The sequence below is a fragment of the Thalia democratica genome, chromosome 1 (assembly GCF_965202585.1).
Source record: "Thalia democratica chromosome 1, ktThaDemo2.hap1.1, whole genome shotgun sequence".
In the NCBI taxonomy this organism is placed as follows: Eukaryota; Metazoa; Chordata; class Thaliacea; order Salpida; family Salpidae; genus Thalia; species Thalia democratica.
This window is the reverse complement of record NC_139165.1, coordinates 91,640,827-91,665,709: the sequence shown is the minus strand read 5'-3', so window position 1 is coordinate 91,665,709 and position 24,883 is coordinate 91,640,827. Positions and strand designations below refer to the sequence as shown.

Genomic DNA, 24,883 nt, shown 5'->3' with positions numbered 1-24,883 from the left:
ACAAACCTAATTTGTCAATATTAAGAAATATTAATTTTTTTTTTTGAATTTTTTAGAATTCTTAAATGCGTAACTAAACGAGAGTGCGTAACGTCACAAGTGCGTAAAGATGCATGAGGTTACTGTAAATGTTTATTTTGCCTAAAGCAATTAATTTTCACTCAAATATTTACAACTCCAAAGTTTTCATATATTTTATTTTAAATAGTTTTTGTATTAATTAATATTATCCTCTGCTGCATTAGCTTACTGTGGTCTACTTTCGCAATGTAACTTAATAAGCTCTATGTAAATTAATTCTGTGAAATAACGACGAAAACTAGTAAATTTTGTTCATATGCCTAAAATATTAAAAAAAAAATAATAAGCAAAAACTAATTAATATTGTATAACTATATGTATAAAAAATATAAGAAAAAAAAAACGATTTGGTATATTATAACTTACTATCTAAGATAAGATCAAAGTATAAAAAATTTCATAAATATTTTAATCACTGTAAACGATAAGTTTTACAATTCTAGCTGAAAACTATAAATAATTAAGAATTTAAGATTTTTTACATTTTGTTAAAAAACTTGTAGGTATGGGTGTTGGTACACTGTTAGTTGAAATATACTTTATTTAGACACTACCTTTACAAATAGTAAAGTACTACAGGCAATTTTAGTCTACTTTATATAAATCAGACAACACAAATTGAGTAATGAATTTATTACAAAAAAAAAAATAGTATACTATTAAATTAACACTGTTTAAAAACGGAAGTCATTTTTATAAAAGTTAGAATAATAAAAACTAATAAGAAATTAGGTTTAAGTGTAAAATACTTTTCACAATGTGAACTATAAAATATTAAAAAGTACTCTAAAACAATTAAACATTGTTTACTTAAATTGTGTGCTTACAAAAATAAATAACATGCAGCTCTAAAAAAAGTCTAACAACATATTTTAGTATTATCTCAATACAAGGTTATATAGAAAAATAACAAATTCATATGTTTGTAATTTTTTGTGCAATAACACACTTCGTTGGTTTAGTCTATTTTGTTAAACTCAACATAAATTATTTTAACACTTAACATTAAAACAACGAAAGAGCATACAAAAGATGCATTCAGTTACAATCTAAATATTTCTTCATCAATACATAAACGATTACTTTTAAGATACTGTTTTAATATTAGCATTAAAAGAAGGTATATCTAAGGAGTATTCCTTAAGCAGAAAATGTCTCGACAAAACTAATTTCGGAGACAAAATTAATTATCAAATTATTTAGTTTAACAAAGGCAACGACGTTTCAACTCACAGGGATTTTAAGGCCTGCAAAAAAAAAAGATAGATAACTTAATAAAATAGTACAAAACAATTAATAAAATAAAAATGTTACGTCAACATAACATTATTATTAAAGTGAACAAAAAATAATTAAATTTTAAGAAATAAAAATTTTAAATAGCAGTCTTTAAAGTTACAGTTATTGATAAATTTTATACAGATTTAGATGTGGCTTATAACACCACGAAACAAAAAGGTCTTTAAAAAATAAAAGTTAACCAGCATAAAATCATAGTTATGAATACGCTAAGTTTTATGATAGAATTTTCCAAAATGCAAACAAGTGTATAAAAGTTCTTGTCTTTTATTTAAACTTCGTTTTTTGTTGGCAAGTGCTATCTCAATCTTTTCCAGGTAGCAATTTTTACAAATCTTATCTATATTTTTTATTTCTTTAGTCTTATGCATGATGTTCCATTTTATCTCGTAGCAAGTGTTATTGTTTTTTAATCTCCTAATGTGATTTTATTTTTTTCTTGTTTAGGTTTTTAATAGTTTTATTTGTTAAAGGCCATTTTGTTTTGTGTTGTTATAAGCCACATCTAATTATGTATTAAATAAATCAATAACTGTAAGTATTAAGACTGCTCATTAAATATTTTTTTCGTTAATTTAATTATTTTTTGTTCACTTAAATAATAATGTTATATTGACGTAATAATTTTTTTGTTTTATTAACAGTTGTACATTATTTTATGTATTTATCAATTGTCTTATTTTTTTGTAGGCCTGAAGATCCCTGTGAAGTGAAACGTCGTTCCCTTTGTTTAAGTAATTAAATTTAATATTAGCATTAAAAATGACAAATTAGTGTATATTAAAAAATAAATTAATACATAGGAAACTTCACACAAGAAAAATCTTGGAGATCTTTTGTTACTTGACATGGTTCTTCAAACCATTCATCTTTATCAACATCATAACAAAGTATTGTTGATCTTTTTTGTTGAAAAACTACAATTCTGTTACCTATTGCCACAGGTAATCAAATTTGTTATTGTAATCAATACTCGGTGGATGCTTAAGAAAAACAAATTTTTTACAAACATTGTCAAACACTTCACAACAGTTTATTTCATAGCCAATAACAAATAATTATCTTTTACAACAACTAAATTATGGAAACAGTGATTATTTATCGTATTAGGCATTGTTGACCATTTGTTTGCAAATACATCAAATGATTCTACAAGGTTCAAAAAATCACCATTCTCATTTATTCCACCTGAAACTAAAGTACTTCCTTGAAACACTACACAAGCTGCATTACCCCTTGTCTTTTTTCATTCCAGTGATTGTTTTCCAAATTTCGTCTTCTTTATGGAACTGTAAACAAGAATTCATTGTTTTATAGTTTTGACAGCAATAACCTCCAAATACATATATTTTATCCATAAATACACAAGCACAAAATCTTAAACGATTATCGAACACACTAGTTGCTTTACTCCATTTATTAGTAGAAGGTGAATATTTTTCAACCGATTTTACGAAATATTCTGCACTGTTACGATCACCAAACACGTAAACATCTTCTTTTAAAAAATCAGCTTCAGATGTTGTTCTGTTAAATGTCATAGCAGAAAGAAATTTTGCTTTTTTAAATTATTTCCATCTATTTCATTTACTGTATTTCCAACGTTTTTGTTTTTAACATTATAACCTCCAGATAAAAAAATTTAAACAAGCGTTGACCACAATATTTATTTGTTAAATAACGATTAAAGTCGTTTTTTAGACGGTTTATATAAACTTCTTTTTAATATTTAAGCGCACTCCTGGTTTTTATCTTTCATTGAGTAACAATTTGAAGTATAATTCAATGCATATTGTGATAACAAAATTTTTATTTAAATTAATATTTATTAGAATAGAATTTACATTGACTAACAAACTTAAGTGTTAATAAACTATGTACTTTCAGAAGCACTTAATAAGTTAAACTTAATATTTTTGTAATTTTACTTACAACCTAACTCTCTATAAAAACCTAACTTGAAAGACAATTTATGGGTTACTTTTATACATTTGTTACATTATCAACCGTTTTTTCAAGAATATTAACTTAAAAAAAAATTTTTGCGTATTAAATAATTTACACTTACTAAAAATTTAGTGATCAGTTAACTTAATTAAATTTCTACCTGTTTGTATTCCAGAAAGCTAAAACAAATTCTTCAAGATAATTAATTCTCGAATACTTTGATAAAATATTTTATTAGTAATTAGTCTTTTAAATAGTTGCCATTTAAAAAGCAAAAATGTCTGACTTGTATCAAACCAGCCTAAGTTTATTAAAAGTTAAAAAAGCTAATAAATAGTTGTTATCAAGCTAAAATACCTAGTTAAAATATCGTCATTATCAAAAAGTACACAAAGTGTAAGAAAACAAGAAAAAATACAATTAGTAAGCTACACTACAGTCATAAAAACTATTCTAAAAATTGCAAGATTTCTTTAAAGTGTTTGAAATAAAAGTTTCACAAACATCTGAGATTTTAAGCTTTTATAACAGCCTGTTTGTGTAGCAACCAAGTTAAAAAAAAGTTCACAACATAAAGAAATAACGAAGGTTATTAACAGTAAATAAATTACTTGCCAAAAAATATAAGTTAGCTGGAATGGATAGTTAAGTTTCTTAAACAAATTTAACAAAAGTATAAAACTTTATTGAGTCATTAGCGAAGTAGAAAAACTTATTTTTTATTAAACATTATAGCAATTCTTTATCTGCAATATAAATATTTCATGTAAAAATAGTAATTGTAAAATGTAAGACGAGCTTAAAATAAAATTAGTTTGGAGTTATTGCGAGAAAAATTAAAATTAAATCACCAAAGTCAGTTCCAACAAAGCACATGATTACCTTCAGTAACTACAGAATGATCAGAAAAAAATGTTAAGTTATAAAGTAGCAAAATTTATTACTTAAAATGAGATACCGTTTATAGTTGAAAACTTTTTAAAGAATTAATGTTGGCGGTAAGGAAAAACTTTTGTTTAATCTTTAATTACAACAAGAAGTGGTGTTTATGAAATTCATTAAGGTTATAAAGTCGTATAAATCAAATTAGGACTTTAATCAAACTGTTAACATGAGTGCACTGATAGAAAAACTATTGCTCATCTGAGAATGTTAATTAGAGATGTTTTTACTAACTTTGACATTTTAGTAGAATTTCTTGGTTTACTTCCAACACGAAGCACAACAATCGGTTAAATTTTACAAATAAAGGTGAAAAGCACCAATACAAAGTTTTTGGAAGTACAATTCCTTCTTTTATTTTTAGTAAAAAGTTTAACTAAAGTTTAAAAAAATGTCTTAAAAAATATATATATATTAAACAATACTGTTAAGTTACTTTAATATATTTTTTAATTAAAAAAAATTCATTTGGTAATTTTTTTTGTCAAATCGAAATTTTATTACTTTACATGTAAAAGTTGTTTGAAGTTCCAGGTTTTTCAAAAATTCTCAAATTTAATTTTATTTCCAAAATTTTTAACATAAATTTTCAAATTCAAAGCTTTTCCGGGGATCAAATTTTTTGGAAACACTGATTGTTCACACTTAAATGTACACAATAATATAAACAATATGTTGAATTATATTAGCTGCAAAACTTAAAATTTAACATATATTACAACTCAAACTAACACTGTGGATTGAAAAAAACATACATCATAAGTTTAATTTGCCACTCTTTTAAGCAAAAAAGCCAGCCTGAGTCAAAAAAAAACATTCCTGATACTTTTGTATACAAAAAAAAAATTCTAGTCAAAAACTTAAAAAATGACTTAGTTGGCCTGAGATTTGTAGTCTTCAAGTAGTGATAGTCTGAGTGTGTGGCAATGTTAAATTGTTTATTTGCTTGAATTTGAACTATTTTGATTAAAAATGTACAAACTTAATGAATTTACCATCCCTAAATCTAGTTTATATTAAATAGATAGCTCCAAAAAACAGCAATTGTGTGAATTGATATGCAAGGCATTAAAATTAACTTAGTTTGACAAAAACAATGTTTGAAAAATGAAAATGTATACATAAAAAAAACTATATTAATTTATGTCATATATATTGTTTTAAATGTGTCTGTACAAATTTAGATATTACATGTAGAAACAACAATGTAGAAAATTATGTATAAACTAGACTTAAACTAACTAATATTAAAGTATTAAATAAAAAAAGGTTTAAAATATGAGCATCTTTTTAAGTTGGTGTGCATAGAAATTAATTTAAAGTGCAAAAAAATTAAAATGTGTCGAAACAAAAATCTTATAAACCTTATTTCTTATTACTATGTTTTTTTTATATGTTTTTACACTAAAATATAACATTTACAAATAAAAAATCTACAAAAGAAACTTAAGTATAAAAAATATTGAAAAAGAATATCTAAGATATAAAGAAATGACACATCAGTTAATTACTGTGCATTACTTTTGTACAACTTTGAAAACATTTGCATTTAGTTTGTTTAATAAATAGGTATTTTGTAACTAACTTATTAACCCCAAGCACTCTTTACACTCATTTTTCAGATAACTACTTGCTGTTGTAAATAAGAAGTTATTATGAAACTGAGAAAAAAATCCTGTTAGAATGCAAATCTGTATTTTTCACATTTTTAAACTAAAGCAGTAATTTCTTCTAAATATTTAAAAATGTTATTCAGAGATTTAAAACCAAGCTAATCAAATTAAGTCGAATTACCGAAAAAAAATAATTTGAAATACATTTTTGCTCAGCGGGCCACATTTACATCCTCGCGGGCCACAAAAATTTCTTTTGCGGGCCGCATTCCATTCAAAAAAATAACGTGCTCGCGGGCCGCAGATTTATCCTTCGCGGGCCGCAGTTTGCCGACCCCTGCTCTAATGCTTACTGATTCAGTAGTTTAGGGGTGGGCAACGTACGGCCCGCGGGCCGGATCCGGCCCGTAGAGTGAAAATGACCGGCCCCCGATCGTTTTTTAAACTTTAATAGGGTCCGGCCCCAAATGAAAATGACTAGCCCGCAAAGGGTTAATGTTACTAAATTTTTATAAAACTTTGTATCATATTTTCACAAAACAAAACTGTAAGAGTTTGACTTCAAAAACACGCTAAAAAATACTTTATAAACTAATGTGTTTTGTGTTGTTCTAGCTTAGTTGGAATATATTTTTGTAAAATTACCCCAAGCAAAGTGTTTTTTAATTTTACATACGTACTTTTGTTAATTATAATGTCAACTCTATTTATAGACATTTTTTAAACATCTGACATGTCTCAATCTACATCTTAAATTGTCAGACTTAAAATTTTTTTGAATTAAGGATTTAAAAAAGTGATCAACTATATCTATAAAAATAGATTCCGGCCGGATCCGAAACTTTTATTTACATTAGAATCCGTGTCTCGACTTAAAATTAGTTTTCAGTCGGATTCGGATCTAAAAAATTATTTTTCGGCTGGATCCGGTAAATTACTAAATCGAAATGCTACGGCCCTCAAAAGACTAAATTTTTCTGGATCCGGCCCGTTGATTGAAAAACGTTGCCCACCCCTACAGTAGTTGAATAAGACTTGTACATAAGAGAGTAAAAACTAAGAGCTTAATTACAGAGTAGCTATTTTCCACTTAAAATCTAAATCGAATATACAACTTAACTTTATTCAATATTTCGTTAGAAAATATAAGACTCGAATGTGCTGAGACATATACTAAAGTACAATATAAGTAGGGTATAAATACATCTTAGATGTGGAGCCATACAAGATAACTTATTTTAAATTATGTTTTCGGTTTTAGGTTTCAGTACGCTGAGAATAACTTAAATTCGACTTCAGTAATAAAATATCAACGTAAGATCTATACTTTAGTAAAATAACTTAATAATAGATAACCCAAATTTAAGATAAGATGATATAAAACTTTCAAACAAATGTACAAACTAGTTTAAACTTACATGATAAATAACTAATGATTAAGAGTACTTTACAAGTGATAACTCTGTAAATATGTATAGGATAAAGATAAAAAGTTATATAAAATTTATGTTATACGTTACGATTCATCTAAAAAATAACAATTTAAACTTTTTTTAACGTTATACTTGTATAAATATAATATAAAAAAACTATTTATCAAAAAATAGTCTTATTAACAAACAAAAACTAACGAAAAACGAAAATAAAATGTCTAATGGCCCACTAAAATAAGTTATAAAACATTACAGTAACATTAAATTAAAACGCCTTTTTAAACATTAAATAAAAAACAATTAAAGACAGTGTAACTTAGTTTAAAAATTTTACAATAAATTAAATACCCAATTTAATAAATAAAGTTTAATTTACAAAAAAATATGTATCTTAGTAAAATATATCAACACATTAAAAAAATTATAAATTATGTTTGTAAGTCTTCAAAGGACAAGTTTTGAAATTTTTTGAAGGACTTCATTTTCTCTGAAAAGCATATAAATATTTAAGTATCACAATAAAAATATTGAAAAACTTAAATATTTTAGTATCAACTATAAAATAAGCAGTTGATTTCAACCTTACAGTCATAAAATCATTGCTAAAACACAAATCTTAAAATAATTTAAATTAAATAAGTCTAAAAAGATTTTCAACTTAATAAAAACTAGAAGTTTTCATTAATTTTTGCTATGTACTTGTAATTCATAAACTACAAACATTTGTTTGTCAAATAAGAATTTAAATAGGTAATATGATATATAAAAGCTATCAAAATCATAATTAGTTTTGTAGGTAAAGAAGTGCTATAGAAAAAAAAATAAGCTAATACTTTACTAATTATGTTTGTACTGTTTTTAATATCAATAAGAAAAATTTAACTTAAATTTTTTAGTTTTCGACTATTCAAATTAAAACTTTAGACTATAAAAATATTAAACTGAAAATCATTTTTATTTATAAAATCCACACAAAGTTTTGCTAGATTACATTAGAAAAAACATAACTTAAGAAAATTTATGTAAACAAACCTTAAAGAAGTTATGAAGGCTTCATTAATTTGATTGTACTGGAGGTTTAGATAGCTAAATTTTCTTGTTGGATTTGAAAAAAAGTTTTTTATCGTCCTGAAAATAAAACAAAATCAAAATATTTAATACTTAACTTAGATTGAAGTTACACACTTAGAATGACATAACTTTTTGAGATTAAAACCTTTACTATTAAGCAGTTATGTAAAACTAACTTTGAGAAAACTGGTAGTTACAATAAGTTAAACTTTACTTCAATTTTACAAAAATTAATTTGATATAACAACCATACTGTACTTTTCTAGTCTAAAAATAATTGATTGTGTCAAAAATACTGACTTAGTAAATAATATTTTTTCGTACTTAGTTTTTTTTTTTCGGTGTAACAAAGAAATTATTAAAACTTATTTTTTATTAAACCTTAGATTAATGTTGCACATATAAGTGGTTATAAAACTTTTTTTATTAAATACTATACTGTTAAGCAGTTTTTTAAACTTACTTTGAGAAACATTGGTACAATGAACCAGACTTTACATACAATAATTAAATGTAACAACCATACTGTATTTTTAAAGTTTTAAAATCATTGATTATGTAAAAAATACTGACTAAGTAAATAATATTTTTTCATATTTAATTTTTATTTGGTGTAACATAGAAATTATTAAAACTGTTTACATGTATATTTAGTTGTATTTACAAACTTTGAAGAAATAAAACCAATTATTTGTTTACAAACAGTATAAAAAAATAAGACAAGTGAAACTACCTTAAATTTTCTGGCTTGTTAGTAGTCAGTGTCGAACTCATGTTCAGGTGTTTCAAATTTTTGTTGTTTTCTAAAATTTCAAACAACTTTATTAGACTCTTTTCATCCACACAGTTATCGGATATGCTCAGCTCTTCCAATCGCAGATCTATTTAACATGTTTGAATTTCAATAAATTACAATTTTGCACTGAATAGTTGTTTGAAGTTGATTTTTTTAGTAAAAACTATAATAAAATAGTGGGTCGCTAAAACTTACGTACTAAATTGATAAATTGTTCTCAAGTACTTTTTGCTTGAAAGATTTTGTAATACTATATAGGTGTTAGAATAAAAGTTTATTTTTAAGATTGGTATTACTATTCCTAATTTTGAATTTCATAAACTTATTATTTCATGTAAACTAAATTTCTAAAATAAAATAAATTTCAACTAACTTATATTTAAACTTTCACACTTGCGTAAGTTTAAAGACTGTTTTATCTAATTAAATAAATTTGTGCTTACTTTTAATGGACGGTTCGTTGGTGAAAAATTCTTCAAAATCGATGTCACAGTCATCCAGTTTCAATATTCTTAGATTTGTTGCATTTTTCAGGAATTTATTCAAGTTGTAGCCTCCATCAGAAGAAGCAATGTCATTATGTGATAAGTCTATTTCTTCAACAGTCTGTGTAAATTCATACTAAAAAATGCTATTTTTTAAATAGACGGATGTTTAAAACAGGTAAAACATCTCGTTAAAATTTTAAGCTATTATCATTTCTAAATAAATATGACACGGTTCGGTTTTTACTTCATTCAAGATTTTTTTTCAACCTCTCATGAATAAAACCAACTTTTGTGATAATAATTTTTAAAACTCCCTTAAACGCTTGTTAGTACATAAAAGCTTTTAAAACAAATAACTGTGAAATAAATAATGACAGTAAATTTAAATTTTATTAAACACTTGTTAATATAGAAAGTTGCGAAAACAAGTAACAACCTGTGAAATTAATGAAGTTTTTAACCCCTTTTAATTAATTTAAAGTATTTTGATTTGAATTTAAAACAACATAAACGCTTGTTAGCACATAAAAGTTGTTAAAACGACCTGTGAAACAGCAGAGTTCAGATAAATGAAAATTACACGCTACTATTCTTAGTACATACTTAAACGCTTGTTAAAACAATTGTTAAACCTGTGAAATATTTGAGTTGGCGAGCACGCCCACGCACACGTGATCAATGTTGCAGCAGCTGAGGTTCAACCTTACAATGTGAGATTGCTCGCTCGAGCATAACATCTTCATTCCCGCCAAACCCATCCTGCACGATGATAGGTTCAACTCCTCCACGCTCGGGTGACCGCTTATCACTTCCAGCTTGAATTTATTGAACAGTTATAAAAAGGCGGTAAATTTTATTTTTACAAATTTTCGAAGCAATTTTATGATTCTAGTATAGTAAAAGAAAGCAATAATTGAGCATTGTAACTATTTTATTGAAACATGATATTTTTCATGCTTTAATTTATAGCACTGAGTTACGTAGATAACAGTTTTGTAAATGCATGTTTTTAAAATAATTTAAAAAAACAAAACAATCAGATATCTTAGTATCAGATGCCCGCTTATCACTTCAAGCTTGAACATATTGAATTGTTATAAAAAAGCGGTAAATGATATTTTTAGCGTTTTTGAAGCAACTTTATGACTCAAGTAGAGTAAGAGAAAGCAATTATTGAGCATTGTAACTTGGCTTTTATTGTGATATGATATTTATCATTCTTTAGTTTGTTATAGCACTGCGTAGATAAGAGTTTTGTAAATGAATGTTTTTAAAATAATTTAAAGAAACACTCAGCTTATCACTTCAAGTTTGAATGAAAAATAATATTTTATTTATAACTTGATTCAATTTGTATTTAAAAGTAGTCATTAAACGGTCTTTTAGATAAAAAAAAGATTATGATAAGTTGTTTTCCATTTGAAAGTGGGTTCTTCAAACTATTACGAAACTAGAAAGAATACATTCGCAAAGCTGTGTATAAAACGATGCATATATCAAAAATAACTTTAAAAGATAAATTTATCATGCAAATTACTTGTAAAGCTTTTAAATTGTATAGCATTATGAAGATCAAACATTGAAATAAATTACCAAAGGTTTCAAGTCAGTTTCGTATCTGTAACATTTCCTCTGCAGGTCCAACTTGTTAGTTTCATCGCAAATTTTACACACACTTTGAATATGGACACTCGGTTCTATAAATAAGTATTGTTATTTATATATTACTAGCAATACTTATTTTAATATAGGTTTAACTACGAATCATCCCATCTATGAAAAGCTAGACACCTAGACAATCTGTCATCTTATAAACTATAAAACATAATTATGTTTAATATTGAAAAAAAAATGTTTGTTATCTATTTTAACGTAAGATTACTAGTCTATTTAAGTAAAAGTATGATATTACGCATAAATTTTTCTATAGATACTCTTTGGAAGAAAGTATTTTTTAGATAAAAAAATGTAATTTTATTTCTAGGAAAACATGTGTTATGGAAAATAGTATTTACATATAATAATAACTAAACAATGACTTAGAGCTGTAAAAATATTTGTATAAATCTTTCAAACATAATAGATTACTATTATTTATTGTTATACGTATATTTATAAACAAAGAAATTATTCTAGGAACGAAAGAAGGAAATGATGATTTTTCAACCAACCACAAGCTAGTTGCTGGCACTTGGCCACGTAACTGCTGACGACGCTCTTCGTCACGCTCGACTGCAGCACCGCGTTTATGACGTCATCGTTGTTGAGCACGTCGGATATGACGTCGTCGCAATGGAGCAGGCACCCGTCGGAAGTGAAGAGCTTCAGTTTTATTTCGTCCAACGCGGCGCCTTTCGAGTTGACTTCCTGGAAAATTTTCACCCCGCGCTCAAGGAGAAACGACACTTTCTTTTTGCTGTTTGAGTTTTTTCAAGTTTTACAAAATTTAAACTAGAAACGCAATTGAAGAGCTTTAGATCTTATAACTAACAAGCTTTTTTTTATTACATTAAAATGAATATAAAAAAAGATGGGTTTAAAATAACAAAGGTTAAACCTTAATATTTTAAACACACCCTAAATAAAAATGGAAGCACAAGTTTCTATAAGAAAGTGTCTTATTGTGAAACATTTTTAAAAAGGTTAGTATTATTAATTTTATAAAGTTATTATTCTTGATATATGTAAGTAAAACCAAGATTTACGCAAGAAAAAAAAAATAAAGATCTCTTTGCTTCAGATTTAATCTAAATAAATCTTTTTATTTATTTATTTATTAATTAAAATACACAAGTATATTAAGTACATGTTTCAACATTAATTTTTGTAAAATGTATTTCAAAGGGCACATATGCTCATATAAGATAACTTTTGGATTCTGAGAGTCAATTTTGCTTCAACGGATTATAATTAGACGTTTAGTTTATAACAAGTACTTTAACAGTTTGTTTTAAACCAAAAACTAAATATTTGGAAAACAAAAAACTGCCATTTTTTTTTAAACTATGTTTACACAAAAGTATTAAGATATATTCTTAATGCTTATCATAGTAAAAAGTTTTGCTAAATATCTTTTTGTACAATTATTGTCAAGTAAACCAAAAATTAATAGAACTTAATCCGAAAAAGCGAGGTATAGTTGACCCTAAAACTTAAACTCACTCGGAATCGGAAACTCCGACCATGTGAACCGTTTCTCCCACCTTCAGCTTCACCCTCATCTTGCTGCTCTGTGACGTCACAACGACGCCGTTCGAGCTTTGAAAGGAAGAACACAAATTCCCCTCACTGCTTCTCTTCCTCGATTCTTCGACTAAAATGGAACTTTGAAATGAAGAATTCGCAGCGAGGTTCCCATCGCTTTTCCTCTTCCGCGACTCTGAACATCTTCGCAACTGAAAATCATCTTTTTCATTGAATCTCCGGTCCTCTTGAGTGAAGTTCCTGTCTTTCACCAGCACTTTAGGTTTGTTCAGCAGCGGGAACGATCGGAAAATGGGCGGCTTCACTTTCTTCTTGGCGGGTGTGTACTTAACGGACTTTTTGAACTTTTCCGAAAATATTTCCGCTCGGGATTTGGCGAAGCACTGCGTTTCCGGAATTCTGCTTTCACTTGGCTCTATAATTTTTTTTTTTTTTTTTTTAAATTAAAATTCTTATTTAAAGTATTTCTCTTAAATAATAACACTTAATTAAATTTTTATTACATAATTTAATACTTGTCTGGGAAAGCAAAACAAAAAACTAAGTCTCTTTCAGAACTTCTAACAATATGAAATGAAAATCAAAATAACTAAAGTAAAAAAAAAACTTTTAATTGGACTGGAAGGAGGCGTGGTGTCGTCGATAATCCAGCCGTCGTTGACGTCATAATCGCCCACGTCCGGTATGAACTGAGAATCTCCCTCTACTGTAGTGTAGCGACACCTTGTGGTGTCCAGTGACCGCTTCCTGGTCGGTTGGGCGGAAGGGGCAGGAATTTCCCGTGAACCCGCGAATCCGGTTGTCCTGACGATGGGCACGTCGTCGTCGACGATGGTTGCCATGCCATCGTTCTCGTCGTCGCTTCCCGTGTGAAACGCGTCCATTCTGACGTCACAGTTGCTCGCGGTCGACTTCTCGGCGTAGGTGACGACCTGGGTGACGGAAATGTCTGATGACGTCAGCATGTTGCCACGCAACGACTCGTAAGTCGCCCTTTCTTCTTTCGAAAGGTCGTTCTTGTTGGCGTAATTGTCCATCACGTCCAACGTTGTTCTTCCCTGGAACATTTGTTTGATTTTTATAAATAAATTAGGATATTATTTAAAGTTTTTGTATATAAATTTGTAAAAAAGGTTGAAAAATGATGTAACAAATCCAAGTCATGCAATAATCTCAAAAGTTTAAATAGAGTATTTAACTAAAGTTCTTAATTTACAATAATTTACAATTTAGAAGCAGAAAAAAATTCAAATTTTTTATTTTAATTAACTTTTTAAGCTGTAGGACTAAAACTCTCAAAGAAAAAACTAACAGCAATATCCTTAATAAAAGGGTCAGCTCCGGCCTCGAACAAAATACTGCAAATATCGAAATGGCCATTTTCGGCCGCGTCGCTCAACGCGGTTATCTTCTCCTTTCCTGCTGCAGCGTCCAAGTTTGCTCCGTTCTCCACCAATAAGTTGACCAGCTCTGATAATAACAAAAGTTTTAATAGTTTTTACGTGACGTCACAAAAATTGGAAACATTTAAAAAACTTGTGCTGGTTAAGGGTTTAGCTCAGGGTTTCCTAAACTTTTTTCAAAAGGCCCCCTAAATAGAAATTAAAAAATCTTAGCCCCCTTCAACAAGATTATTCAAAAAACTACCATTAAAAACACCTAAGACCTTTTTTTCATCATCAAGTCCAGAATATTTAATGTGAGTTTCAAATTATGAACTCCCCTTTGGCCCCCTTGCTCCTCATGGCCCCTAAAGGAGCTTCTTGGCCCACTTTGGGAAACCTTTTTGGTTTAGCTTTTCGAAAATCACACTGAGACATTCCATGTTGCCATAGCTAAATTTAGTGAAAAACTTGCATAAGTAACATAACAACTGTGTGGCGTATGTGAGAAAATAAACGAAATTAATTGTGTCTTAGGTAGATTTAAAACAGACATTAGTTTTTTTTCAGGTAAAAGATAGACAATTTATGTGATCATAAAAGTTATTATAATTTTTACTCCTACAAACAGTAATTTAAAATTATAAGCGATTTAAAAACGTTTTAACAATTTTAATTTAATAACTTATATCAGATTAGAGTAGTCAAGCAGTAAAAATAATAAAATTTTACCTAAATATCCATGATTGCAGACCTCATGCAAAGGTGTCCAACCGAAATTATCTTTTGTGTTAACATTGTGGCCCTAAAAATCATTTATTATACATTATCAATTCTAACAGAGTAGTTTTAATTTACATATAAAGTTAAAGGATAAACAGATACAATCTTTGATAAACTTACATCATGAATATGAAACTTACAGTTTAATTAAGATTTAGTATAAAGAGGCTTGAAGTAATCTTAAATTTTATTAATTTACAAACTTATACCATCTATATGTTAATTTAGTTTAGAAGTAATTATAACAATACTAGCTTTTTACTTTTATCTCAACTATTTTGAAACATATGTATTGAGTATTTATTTTACTTGTGCTATGTTAAAGTACAAAATTAACTTTAGTATAAAATCAACCTCTCAGTAAAACTATGTAAACTACTACAAAAAACAATCAAAAAAACTTAAGTTTATAAAAAAACTCACATTTTTGATCAAGTTCTTCACTTTTTCGACATTGTTACTCAAACAAGCTTGGTGCAACGGAGTTTCTCCTTTATCATTTTTCTTCTCATTTACTCTTTTCTGACGGGTTGAACCATCAAATGATATAATACCTCCTGTTGAAGGATTAATAAATAAAACTTAAAAATTTTAATATTTAAAATGTTTCAAAACAGTAAACTATACTAATGTTTCAAAAAAAAAAGTGAAAAAATGTGTTGTCGTTTGCAGAAAACTAAGTAGTGAACATATATTCTTTCACTTAAAATTTGAAACATGTAAGTATTTTATCTTATGCAAAACGCAACCAAATACTAATTTTCTCATTCAAAAAAGTTACCTTAGTATATGCTAATATAGTATTAAATCCCCTCAATGACAATGTTTTATTTTTTAATTAGTTTCAACAACCAGTTTATAATTTGAAAGGCTTTAATTTATTAACCATTCTTAAGTCTAATATGTACACTATTAGTAATAAAATTAATTACTTATAAATTTGGCATTGAATATTTCAATTTGTTTACGTATTACATCTATTATAAACATAAAAATAACATATAGATTTATTTTATCACCTCATGCATCATACAAAAAACTTAAAAATTTCTTGTGGTTTACGTTTGTTATTACAATCTAACTGTTTTTACAATTATTGTATTTAAACTCATTATTTAGTTTATTTCTAACAACATATTGATAAAGTTTAGCATTAAAACAAACTTGGTAGAAAAAACTTGAACAATAACTTAAATTAAATAAATATTGCAATCAATATTTTAAGATAGTTAAAGTTCAAATTAAAATAATCAAAAAAATTTTAACTTTTAAAAACTTTGAACTAAATCAAATTCTAATTTATGAGTTTTATAATGACAGAAGAAATTATAAACTTTGTTTTAGAAAAAAACGATATAGCTATAAATAACAAAAAATATCAATACACCTATAGTGAATTAAAAAACAAAGGTAATTTTTTATCATCACTCTTACAAACTTGTATTAATTTTTCCGAGCTCGATGTTGAAGCTCCTCTCGTCCATTAGCTGCATTGTGACGTCACTGTTTTGAGATGACATCACGCTGTCGTCTTCGTCGTCATCCGACAAGTCCTCGTTCATCCGATCGATTTCCATCTTCAAGCGGTTGGCCTCGTTTACCCGGCTGTACTGGCGCAATACTTCCTCCTTCGCCCGCAACACAAGTAGCTGGAATTTGTGTTAATTAATTTTTTCTAAATGGTTTCAACTTTACCCACAAAGGGTCGCTTTGTACTTAATCCCGCTTGGTAAGATCACAACAGTATATTCACGCGACTATGCCTGCCTGATGAGTCCTAATTAGGACGAAACCGGTCGTAGATTGTCTCGGTTATTATAAGATTACTGTACAATTTGTTTTTATTTATACTCCAGTGAAGTTATTTCACTAGAATCTATTGTTAGCAGACGATTAAACCTATACTTTTGAACAGTTATTCCGTTTTATGTATTTTTCAACCACAACCTTTTAATTACCAGTTCAGTAGAAAATATAAGGCAATTATGTTAAAACTTTAAAGTTAATCGTTTAATAACTCTTGTCAAGTTCTTATATTTTATAAAAGTTTTATTGCAGTGGTTTATTGCACTACTACTTATTACTTATTAGTTTTTTATTTATAAAACTCCAGCCTCAAAACTCCATAAACACCAACCTTTAGTTTTTCATCGTTTTCACATATTTTCAGCGCCTTGTTTATATGAGGGGTGACGTCATCCAATGTGTTTTTGTACAACCTTCTCAAACATGAAACTATTTCCAATAGACTCGTTACTTTCTAGTAAAAAATAAATAACACAATATTAGTACATTTAAACAATTTGGAATGTTATGTGTAAGCAAATTTTTTTTAAAGTCTGATTAGTTAACTTTAAATGCAACAACTAAAATAAGAAACAAAATATATTTGAATAGAGTTACCTTTATCAGATTAAAAAAACTTATTTTTCAATTACCAATCAAATCTTTAGACTATTTCAAAATTCAATCAAATAAATATTTAATATCGAAACAAAAACCAACTGGTTGTGCAAATAAATTTAATTTAGTCTATTTTTAGTTTTTTAACTACACTTTAAATTGAAAACAGCCAACATTAGTTGTTTATTACTCAAAATACATTTACAATCTAAAGTTTTTCTAACATCAAAAACTTTTAAACATTTAAATCAAACATGTTAATTCAAGTAAAAATATAAAAAAGCACGTAAAACTAAAAAAAAGTATTGAATACATTAAAAAATTGTTAAGGTAAAATCTGCTTTAATAAAAAAAACATTTTTGACTCTAAATAAAGATCAATACTAATAACACAAGCTACTTTAAACTTAATATACGTTTTATACATATATTTATCGAAACAAAATAATACTTCTTTGAAGAAAAAAATTGTAGTTATAGTTTTGACTTTATAGTTTAAAAACATTTAGATTAGTTATATTAATATTACCAACCTCTTTTTTACTGTCTCTTAAGGATATTTCAAGTTTATAATACTTTACAGCGTTTTTGTACATCTTCAAATCAGTGTAAGTTTGTGCTATTGAGTATAAGTTGGCTGCTTCTAAACTTCTTGTATCAGCGTATTTTTCGCTATTATTTTCAACAAAAAATGTCTGCAAAAAGTAGTAAATATTATCATAACATCAATTAGACTGTTATTGGTTAATCTAAAATTTTTGGACTGCTTGAATAAATGGTTTAGCAAGAAAAAGAGTCAATTATTACACTTCAAATTTATAAAAACTCCACTTCGTCTAATCAATAAACTTTTCAATCTTATATAATTCACTTTTTCTGGGAATTACTAAAATAAAATAAAACTTTACAAAGAAAGATTATCAAAAACAAACAGAAATAATACCTGCAACATTTGGTAGTATTTGAGAGCGGGTGCAAACAGCCTCAACTTTGAAAACAGATCACCGAGTTGCTCATACAGTTTCACCTCATCTTTGTCAACACTTTCCAATTGTTTTTTTATTGCCATGACGTTGTAAACTGTTAAAATATACTGTATTTTGATTTTGTTGTTAAAATAATCGAAAAGTTTTTAAAGCAAATTTGCTTATTTTGCAGTTCTTAAAATATCATAACTTATAATTAGTACTACTTTAATAACAGCAACCTTATAAACAAAATATTTCAAAGTAATTCATACTAGTACTACATACTTCTTTAAACTACAATTCAAAAGTAAATACGACTAAACAGCACTGTTTGACTTGTTATTATAAAAGCAGTAATTCACTGGATATATGCTATTAGATGTAAACTACATTATAAATTAAACTCATCCTGCAATTATAAATTCAAAAACAATAGGAAGCTCTGTTAACATTATGTTTAGTTTTTTGTAATGCTTAACTAATAAAAAGTAAAGAAAAATGGCTTGTCAAAAAACTTTAAAAATTTTGCAAAATTAAAATACTTTTATACAACTAAAATACTTTTACAAGTTTAGTTGAAAATTTTATAAAATACAAAAACTTATTAACTTTTACTGATCCTTAGCATCAGTATCATAATGAAATAGTGCTAAAATTTAAGTATAGAACTTAGAATATTAGAAATTAATACCGATTTTTATTTTTGTTGAAATTTCAATTCTTTGCGTTCCAGATGATGTTTCAAAAGCGCATTTTAGATAGGGCAATGCTTCTGAAAACTTCTCAACACACAGTAGAATCTGGATGAATTGATATATTATAAACATAAGCTATGTAAATATGTTTTTGAGTGAGAAAAATGTGATTTACAATTGTGAGCAAAATACTTTAAATTTTTTTTAATATTTATTTGAATAGTTATAACTACCTAAATATTCTATATATAGAGTAATAAACAAATAGTATTGTATTTGAAAAAGTAAGTTTAAAAGATATCATATGTTAAACGTTTTAATTTTTAGAAAACAAATAAAGAGATCTCAACTACTAGAGGAGAAATGTTATATTTATTCTTTCAAGACTTTATTAAGCAAACTATATCATAAATGAATTTATTCTTTCAAGAATTTATTTTACAAACTAAGTTTCGGTCAACGACCTCGTCTATATCACATATTTTAAACTCAAACTTTTCCACACAGAAGCAAGCATTCAACCAGTTGAACGTGGTTGGAAGCGATCTTCTTGCAGTATTCCAACGCCACTTTGCAGCACTCGACAGCAATTTGGTGCTTGCTGTTCTCAAAACTCTGCTCTGCCTTGATGTAGTACAGCACGTACAGCTCCTCATACATCAGGTTTTTTCTGTGGAGTACATCAGATAAAAATTATTGTATAGTGACAAGTTGTATGAAATGTTAGAGTTGAATTTCATATAGTAGACACTAAATAATTTACTGATATATTCTACACATTTAAATCAGTTTGTGGAGAAATTTCGTTGCATACTTTAAAAAAATTTATAAGAATTTTATGTTTGTAGTAGACATAAAAATCATATACATCAAGTTCTTTCTGTGATGTACATTTTTCACTACATGATTTCGTATACAACTAAGCATCTTAAAGGTTATTTAAAATATTATAGAATAATTTTGATTAGTATATACAGGCCTGATTATTGATATATTAAAAAAGTTAAATCTTTTATATTAATAGTTTTTATACTTTTTGAATGGTGATACTATGCTTGTAATAAAATTATATCTTCTACTTTATTATAGAAAATATATTTAAAGATGAGCAGTAAATTTGAGAATTTATAAGGGCTTTTTAAAGCATTTTTTGGTTAGTGATAATAAAAAATTGAAGTTTTTAATTTAAAAGCTTATAAGTTTTGTTCAGTTATCATTTTTTCTTAGCTTTATTAGTAAAAAACTAATAAAATTTTAAACATATTTAATTAAAAAGAGGGTTGAAATAGTTTTTATATTAATCACTCTTTTTCAACAAATTTACATATGAAACCATACTTGGCAATATCGACGGCCTTGTTCATGGCGTTTTCCTTCTGGTGGGTCAGATCCACTTGATCGAGCTGGGACTGCTGGTGGTAGCACAGTATCAAGTTCCTGTAGCTGTTCAGGTACATGCTGCTCACCTCCTTCCTTTTCATCCTGCTCTTCAGCTGCGCAATCAGGTTCACGCTCGTCTGCAAGTGCTTGATGGCTCTGTTTAAAGTTATCATAGTGAACCAAAACAAAAATTTCACAAAATGAACTAAATCAGTATAAAGAATCTAAAGTTTCAAAATTTGTGCATCAAAAACAACAGAATACAAAATTATATTCCAACTAAATTGGTAGAAATATAACTGTATTTTAATGTTACTGAAACTTATACTATTATAACAAAAAAAAACTGAATGAACTCAATGTTTGATAAACATAAGATAGCCATAAAACAGTTTAAAAGAAAATCATCATATTTTCATAAAGCTTTTGTTTACATACTTAAAACTAAAATTTTAATGATTTGAATTTTGTAAATGTAGTTATTACTAGGCTGCAATTAGATTAAAAATAAAAGTTTGTTATTCAATCTTTTTTAACTAGGGTTTATAATCTATAGACAACTTGAAAATTTAACTTAAAAATATTTTTTGTATATTATTAAACAAAACTGAAAAATTGCGAGGTAATACAAAAAAACTAGTCATAAATTGCATAAAAACACATTGCAGAATGCTCATTAACAAAAAGTTGCTTTGTTTTAATTATAAAGATCTTATTTAAAGACAACATTTCAAGTATTGGTGGTAAAAGTGAGTAAAGTTTTATTTGTTAAAGACTGCTTTTTAAAAGGAAATCATAGCATAATTTGATAATAGAAACTTATTAAAAAAATTGATTACTGTATTGAGTTACTGTATTGATTTTTTATTATAAAAGGATTGCTGATAGACAAGAAAAAATACAAAATTAAACAAAAAAAAAACAAATCAAACTTCAGTGATTTTCATAATATTATATTTGCATAACTAATTTTCTAATATTTATATGTAGTACATTTTTTATTTAAGCTATTAAACAATATTAACATATTGAAAAACAACTATGCATTTATGACAATTCTAGCCTTTAGTAGTTTATATACAAACATTTATTTAACAATTCAATATTCTTATACCGTAGAACCTAAACAACTTCAAACTGAGAAAATGTAAGCAAGTTTATTAAACTAAAATTATTTAAATACCGACACACATATTTTTTCTTTTAAAAACATTTCAATACTTTGTATGCATTTTAGTGTTGAAGTTTCCAAAATCGACAGTAAATTTCTAACTTTTTTCTTTCAATATAAAGTTACAATTTCATATTAACACATACAAAAAACAAAAAGTTTATAAAAAACAAATACTTTTTAGTGAGCAGCAAGCTCTTGGTGGGATCAATGATAGATAAGGCGTACTCGTAGAAGCATCCGCCCAACTGTGTGTTGGCCCTCTGAAGTTCCTCCGGTATGTTCTTGGACAAGTTGAGGTACTCTGTCAGTTCGTGAGCCGCATTATCAAACTCTCTCTTGGCCAAGTACACGTCTCCAATCTGTTTTTTTTTCAAAGTTTGCTTATGTTTAATACTTATTATTGTTAATCGTCTTATTGTACAAAAAACTTATTGTAATAATTGTCAACAATACATGTGTTTTATTATAAAAGTAAATACAACATTTTAACTAAAGGTTTAAAAATTATTTCTACAACTATTATCTAAGCATTTATACTGTACATTAGTACTGTACAATGGTTCTCCGGTGTGTACCTGCGCATATAAGTTTGTTTATTTTACTTGGAAATTTAGGAATTTTTAAAAAGTAGTGCTTCAAGTAGTGAATGTTTCGTCATTATATTAATTATAAAAACCTATTGTAACATAAACCAACAGTTCTCAACATTTTTATATGAATATTAACATACTCAAAAGTTATATAAATATTTTTAGAATAAATTTATGTTTTTTAGAGTTTAGTGTTCACAAAACTTATTTTTCAAAAACATACTGTGCAAAGCTTTGAAAAGGTTGACTACCAATTCATTAGTCTAGGATGGACTTAGTTTAGAACTCATTAAGTACAAAGACTTTTTAAGTAAAAGAATAAAAAAATACTTAAAAACAGTACTTAAATACAATAGAACTACAAAAAACTGAAGCACATATTTGATAATAGTTTATGTAGTTAAATTGTTAAAAAAAGAATCTTGTTAACGTAGTTAAATTCATTTGTGCACAATTAAATAGTCATAAAATAATAAACATGTCATATTTTAGTTACAAATTGTGTTTGATTTATGTTCAGTTCAGAATAATAATTTGCTTTGGTGATTTATTACCAAATTTTTTAAAATTATTTATTGTAGCTTTAAAAAGATGTCTATATTAACATTATAAATATATATACCACACACTTTAAAATTAATTTTTACAAATATTCTGTAGATGAAAAAAACAACTAAAGCTTACATTTCTTTGAGCCACCGCAACGCCTGTTTGATCTTTTAACTTTTTGCAAAACTGTTTTTCTTGTGTGTGAATTTCAACTGCCAAGTCATACTCCCCTTTCAATTAAAAATGTTGTTTTAATAAAGCTAATTTTTATTTAAACCACTCAAAACTACAACTCTAAACTTTTAGTACACAAATTATATACTTTAATATACTAGTTTACGGTCATCAAAATAGAATTTAGAACTGAATTGAAGTGGTAAGGATTATAAAGACAAATTTGTAAATTCTAATCAATACATTGGATCAAGTAAAAAAACGTAGCTAAAACAAGTAAAAATAATGTCCCCAGATACATTTTAGTAAATAATTACCCCAACTTGCCCACTTTGGAAAAGGTAGGTGTCAAATAGGCACGAAGGGACACTTTTGCTCAATGTGTCAATTTTGGATAGGTTCAAAATATTTCCTTTTGTATTTTTTTAAATATTTTTTTTTACTATAACTGTAACCCCTCACCCTTGGGCGGTAACTTTTTTTTTTTTTTCCTTTATTTTTACTAACACTGTTAATCCTAACCCTTATTTTTGGTCGTTTTTCATTTATAACTATTTTTTTCTAATTAACAAACTTTTGACTTACAACTTATAACTTTTTATGAAGTAAAAAAATGACCCCAGCTAAAAATAAGTAAAAATGGTAACCCCAGGGCCAACTTTTTACTTGATCCAATTCCTTTTTCTTCATCATTCTCATTTGTATAAAAGGTAGGCTACGTTAACCAAACTATTTATATAAGAAATATGTATATTTTCAGTAAAAAAGAGATACAAAAAAACTTATATTAAAGATAAAGATTAATTACAATTACTTGTTATAATAAGCAACTAATTAGTTTGAATTCCACTTTAAATACTAGCATAAGGATCACATCAAAAACATTGATAAGTTGATGAATAATAATGTTAAGAGTTAAATAATTACCTTTATTTTTAGTTCAAGAAAACAGTTAATATATTTAAATGACATAGCAGGGTCAATTTTACAGCACTAACAAGTTAAAAAAATTTGATTGGTAAACATCATAAATATTTCTGACATATTATTTTTTTATACTAAATTACTAAAACATTTTAAAACATAGGAAGTATGTACTATAAGATACTTTTTGTAGAGCAAAACATATTTAATTAACTTTTTATGTCTAATAAGTTTTCTAAAATGTCTTATACAAACTTATCAAATCGAAATTTTTCATTGCTACTTATCTCATATTTTTGAAAAACTTCCTCAAAATATATTGCCTACTTCATATTTAAAGCTATTTACTTTCAACTTTCAGTACTTTTCAATAGGACAAATAATTTTTAGGAATCAGATAAGAAAAAACGTTCAGAATTTTTAACTAAGACCAAGGTTTAAGATTCTTTTTGTTTGTAAATTAAAAAATAGTAAGAAACTGAAAATATTATTATTTACAAATTATTCATAATTTATAAAACATTAGATTAAGAAGGTATAAAAGTGATTTTTTTTAAATTGTAGGTTAATGATTTGTGGTTAATTATTTATTTATTTTTCCTTTTTAGTTAACTAATAGTTTGTTTAATTATGTAAAAATAAGACTAAATTAAAAAAAAAACCTTAATGGCCTTAATAAATAATTAAATTACTACTTTCCATTCATCAGTTTTTTTACATGTTATAACGAAGCGTAGAAATTTATAAGAAAAACATATAATGTTGAAAAAAGCATGTTCTAAGTGAGGCTTTGCAAATGTTTTTTCACACACTACACAATTTTCATTTATAACTATTTTATAGTTTAAACAATGCAATTCATTTGGCCAGAAAAGTTATTTTTAGTGTTTTTTAATGATTTGTAACTTTTAACCTGTGTGCTTTAATAAAATGTAGTTTACTAAAAGCTTTTTTTATATAGATGAAACGATGAAACTAAGTGAGCTA

The 24,883-nt window shown here is 26.7% G+C and overlaps 1 protein-coding gene across 1 annotated transcript; it reads right to left on the bottom strand.

The window, feature by feature from the left end:
- Positions 1–2,609: 2,609 nt before the first annotated feature.
- Positions 2,610–23,671, bottom strand: LOC145841108 (uncharacterized). Its single transcript, XM_082948481.1, has 22 exons — positions 23,632–23,671; positions 22,934–23,028; positions 21,834–22,018; positions 20,444–20,641; positions 19,601–19,775; positions 19,102–19,210; positions 18,386–18,522; positions 17,976–18,137; positions 17,177–17,299; positions 16,478–16,688; positions 15,463–15,596; positions 14,989–15,061; positions 14,187–14,344; positions 13,482–13,932; positions 12,833–13,289; positions 11,842–12,086; positions 11,264–11,367; positions 10,303–10,485; positions 9,626–9,788; positions 9,120–9,267; positions 2,745–2,907; positions 2,610–2,669 (listed from the first exon to the last, which is right to left on the bottom strand). Exons 1-22 carry the CDS (start codon positions 23,669–23,671, stop codon positions 2,610–2,612), a joined length of 3,774 nt encoding a protein of 1,257 aa, XP_082804607.1.
- Between the last annotated feature and the right edge of the window lie 1,212 nt (positions 23,672–24,883).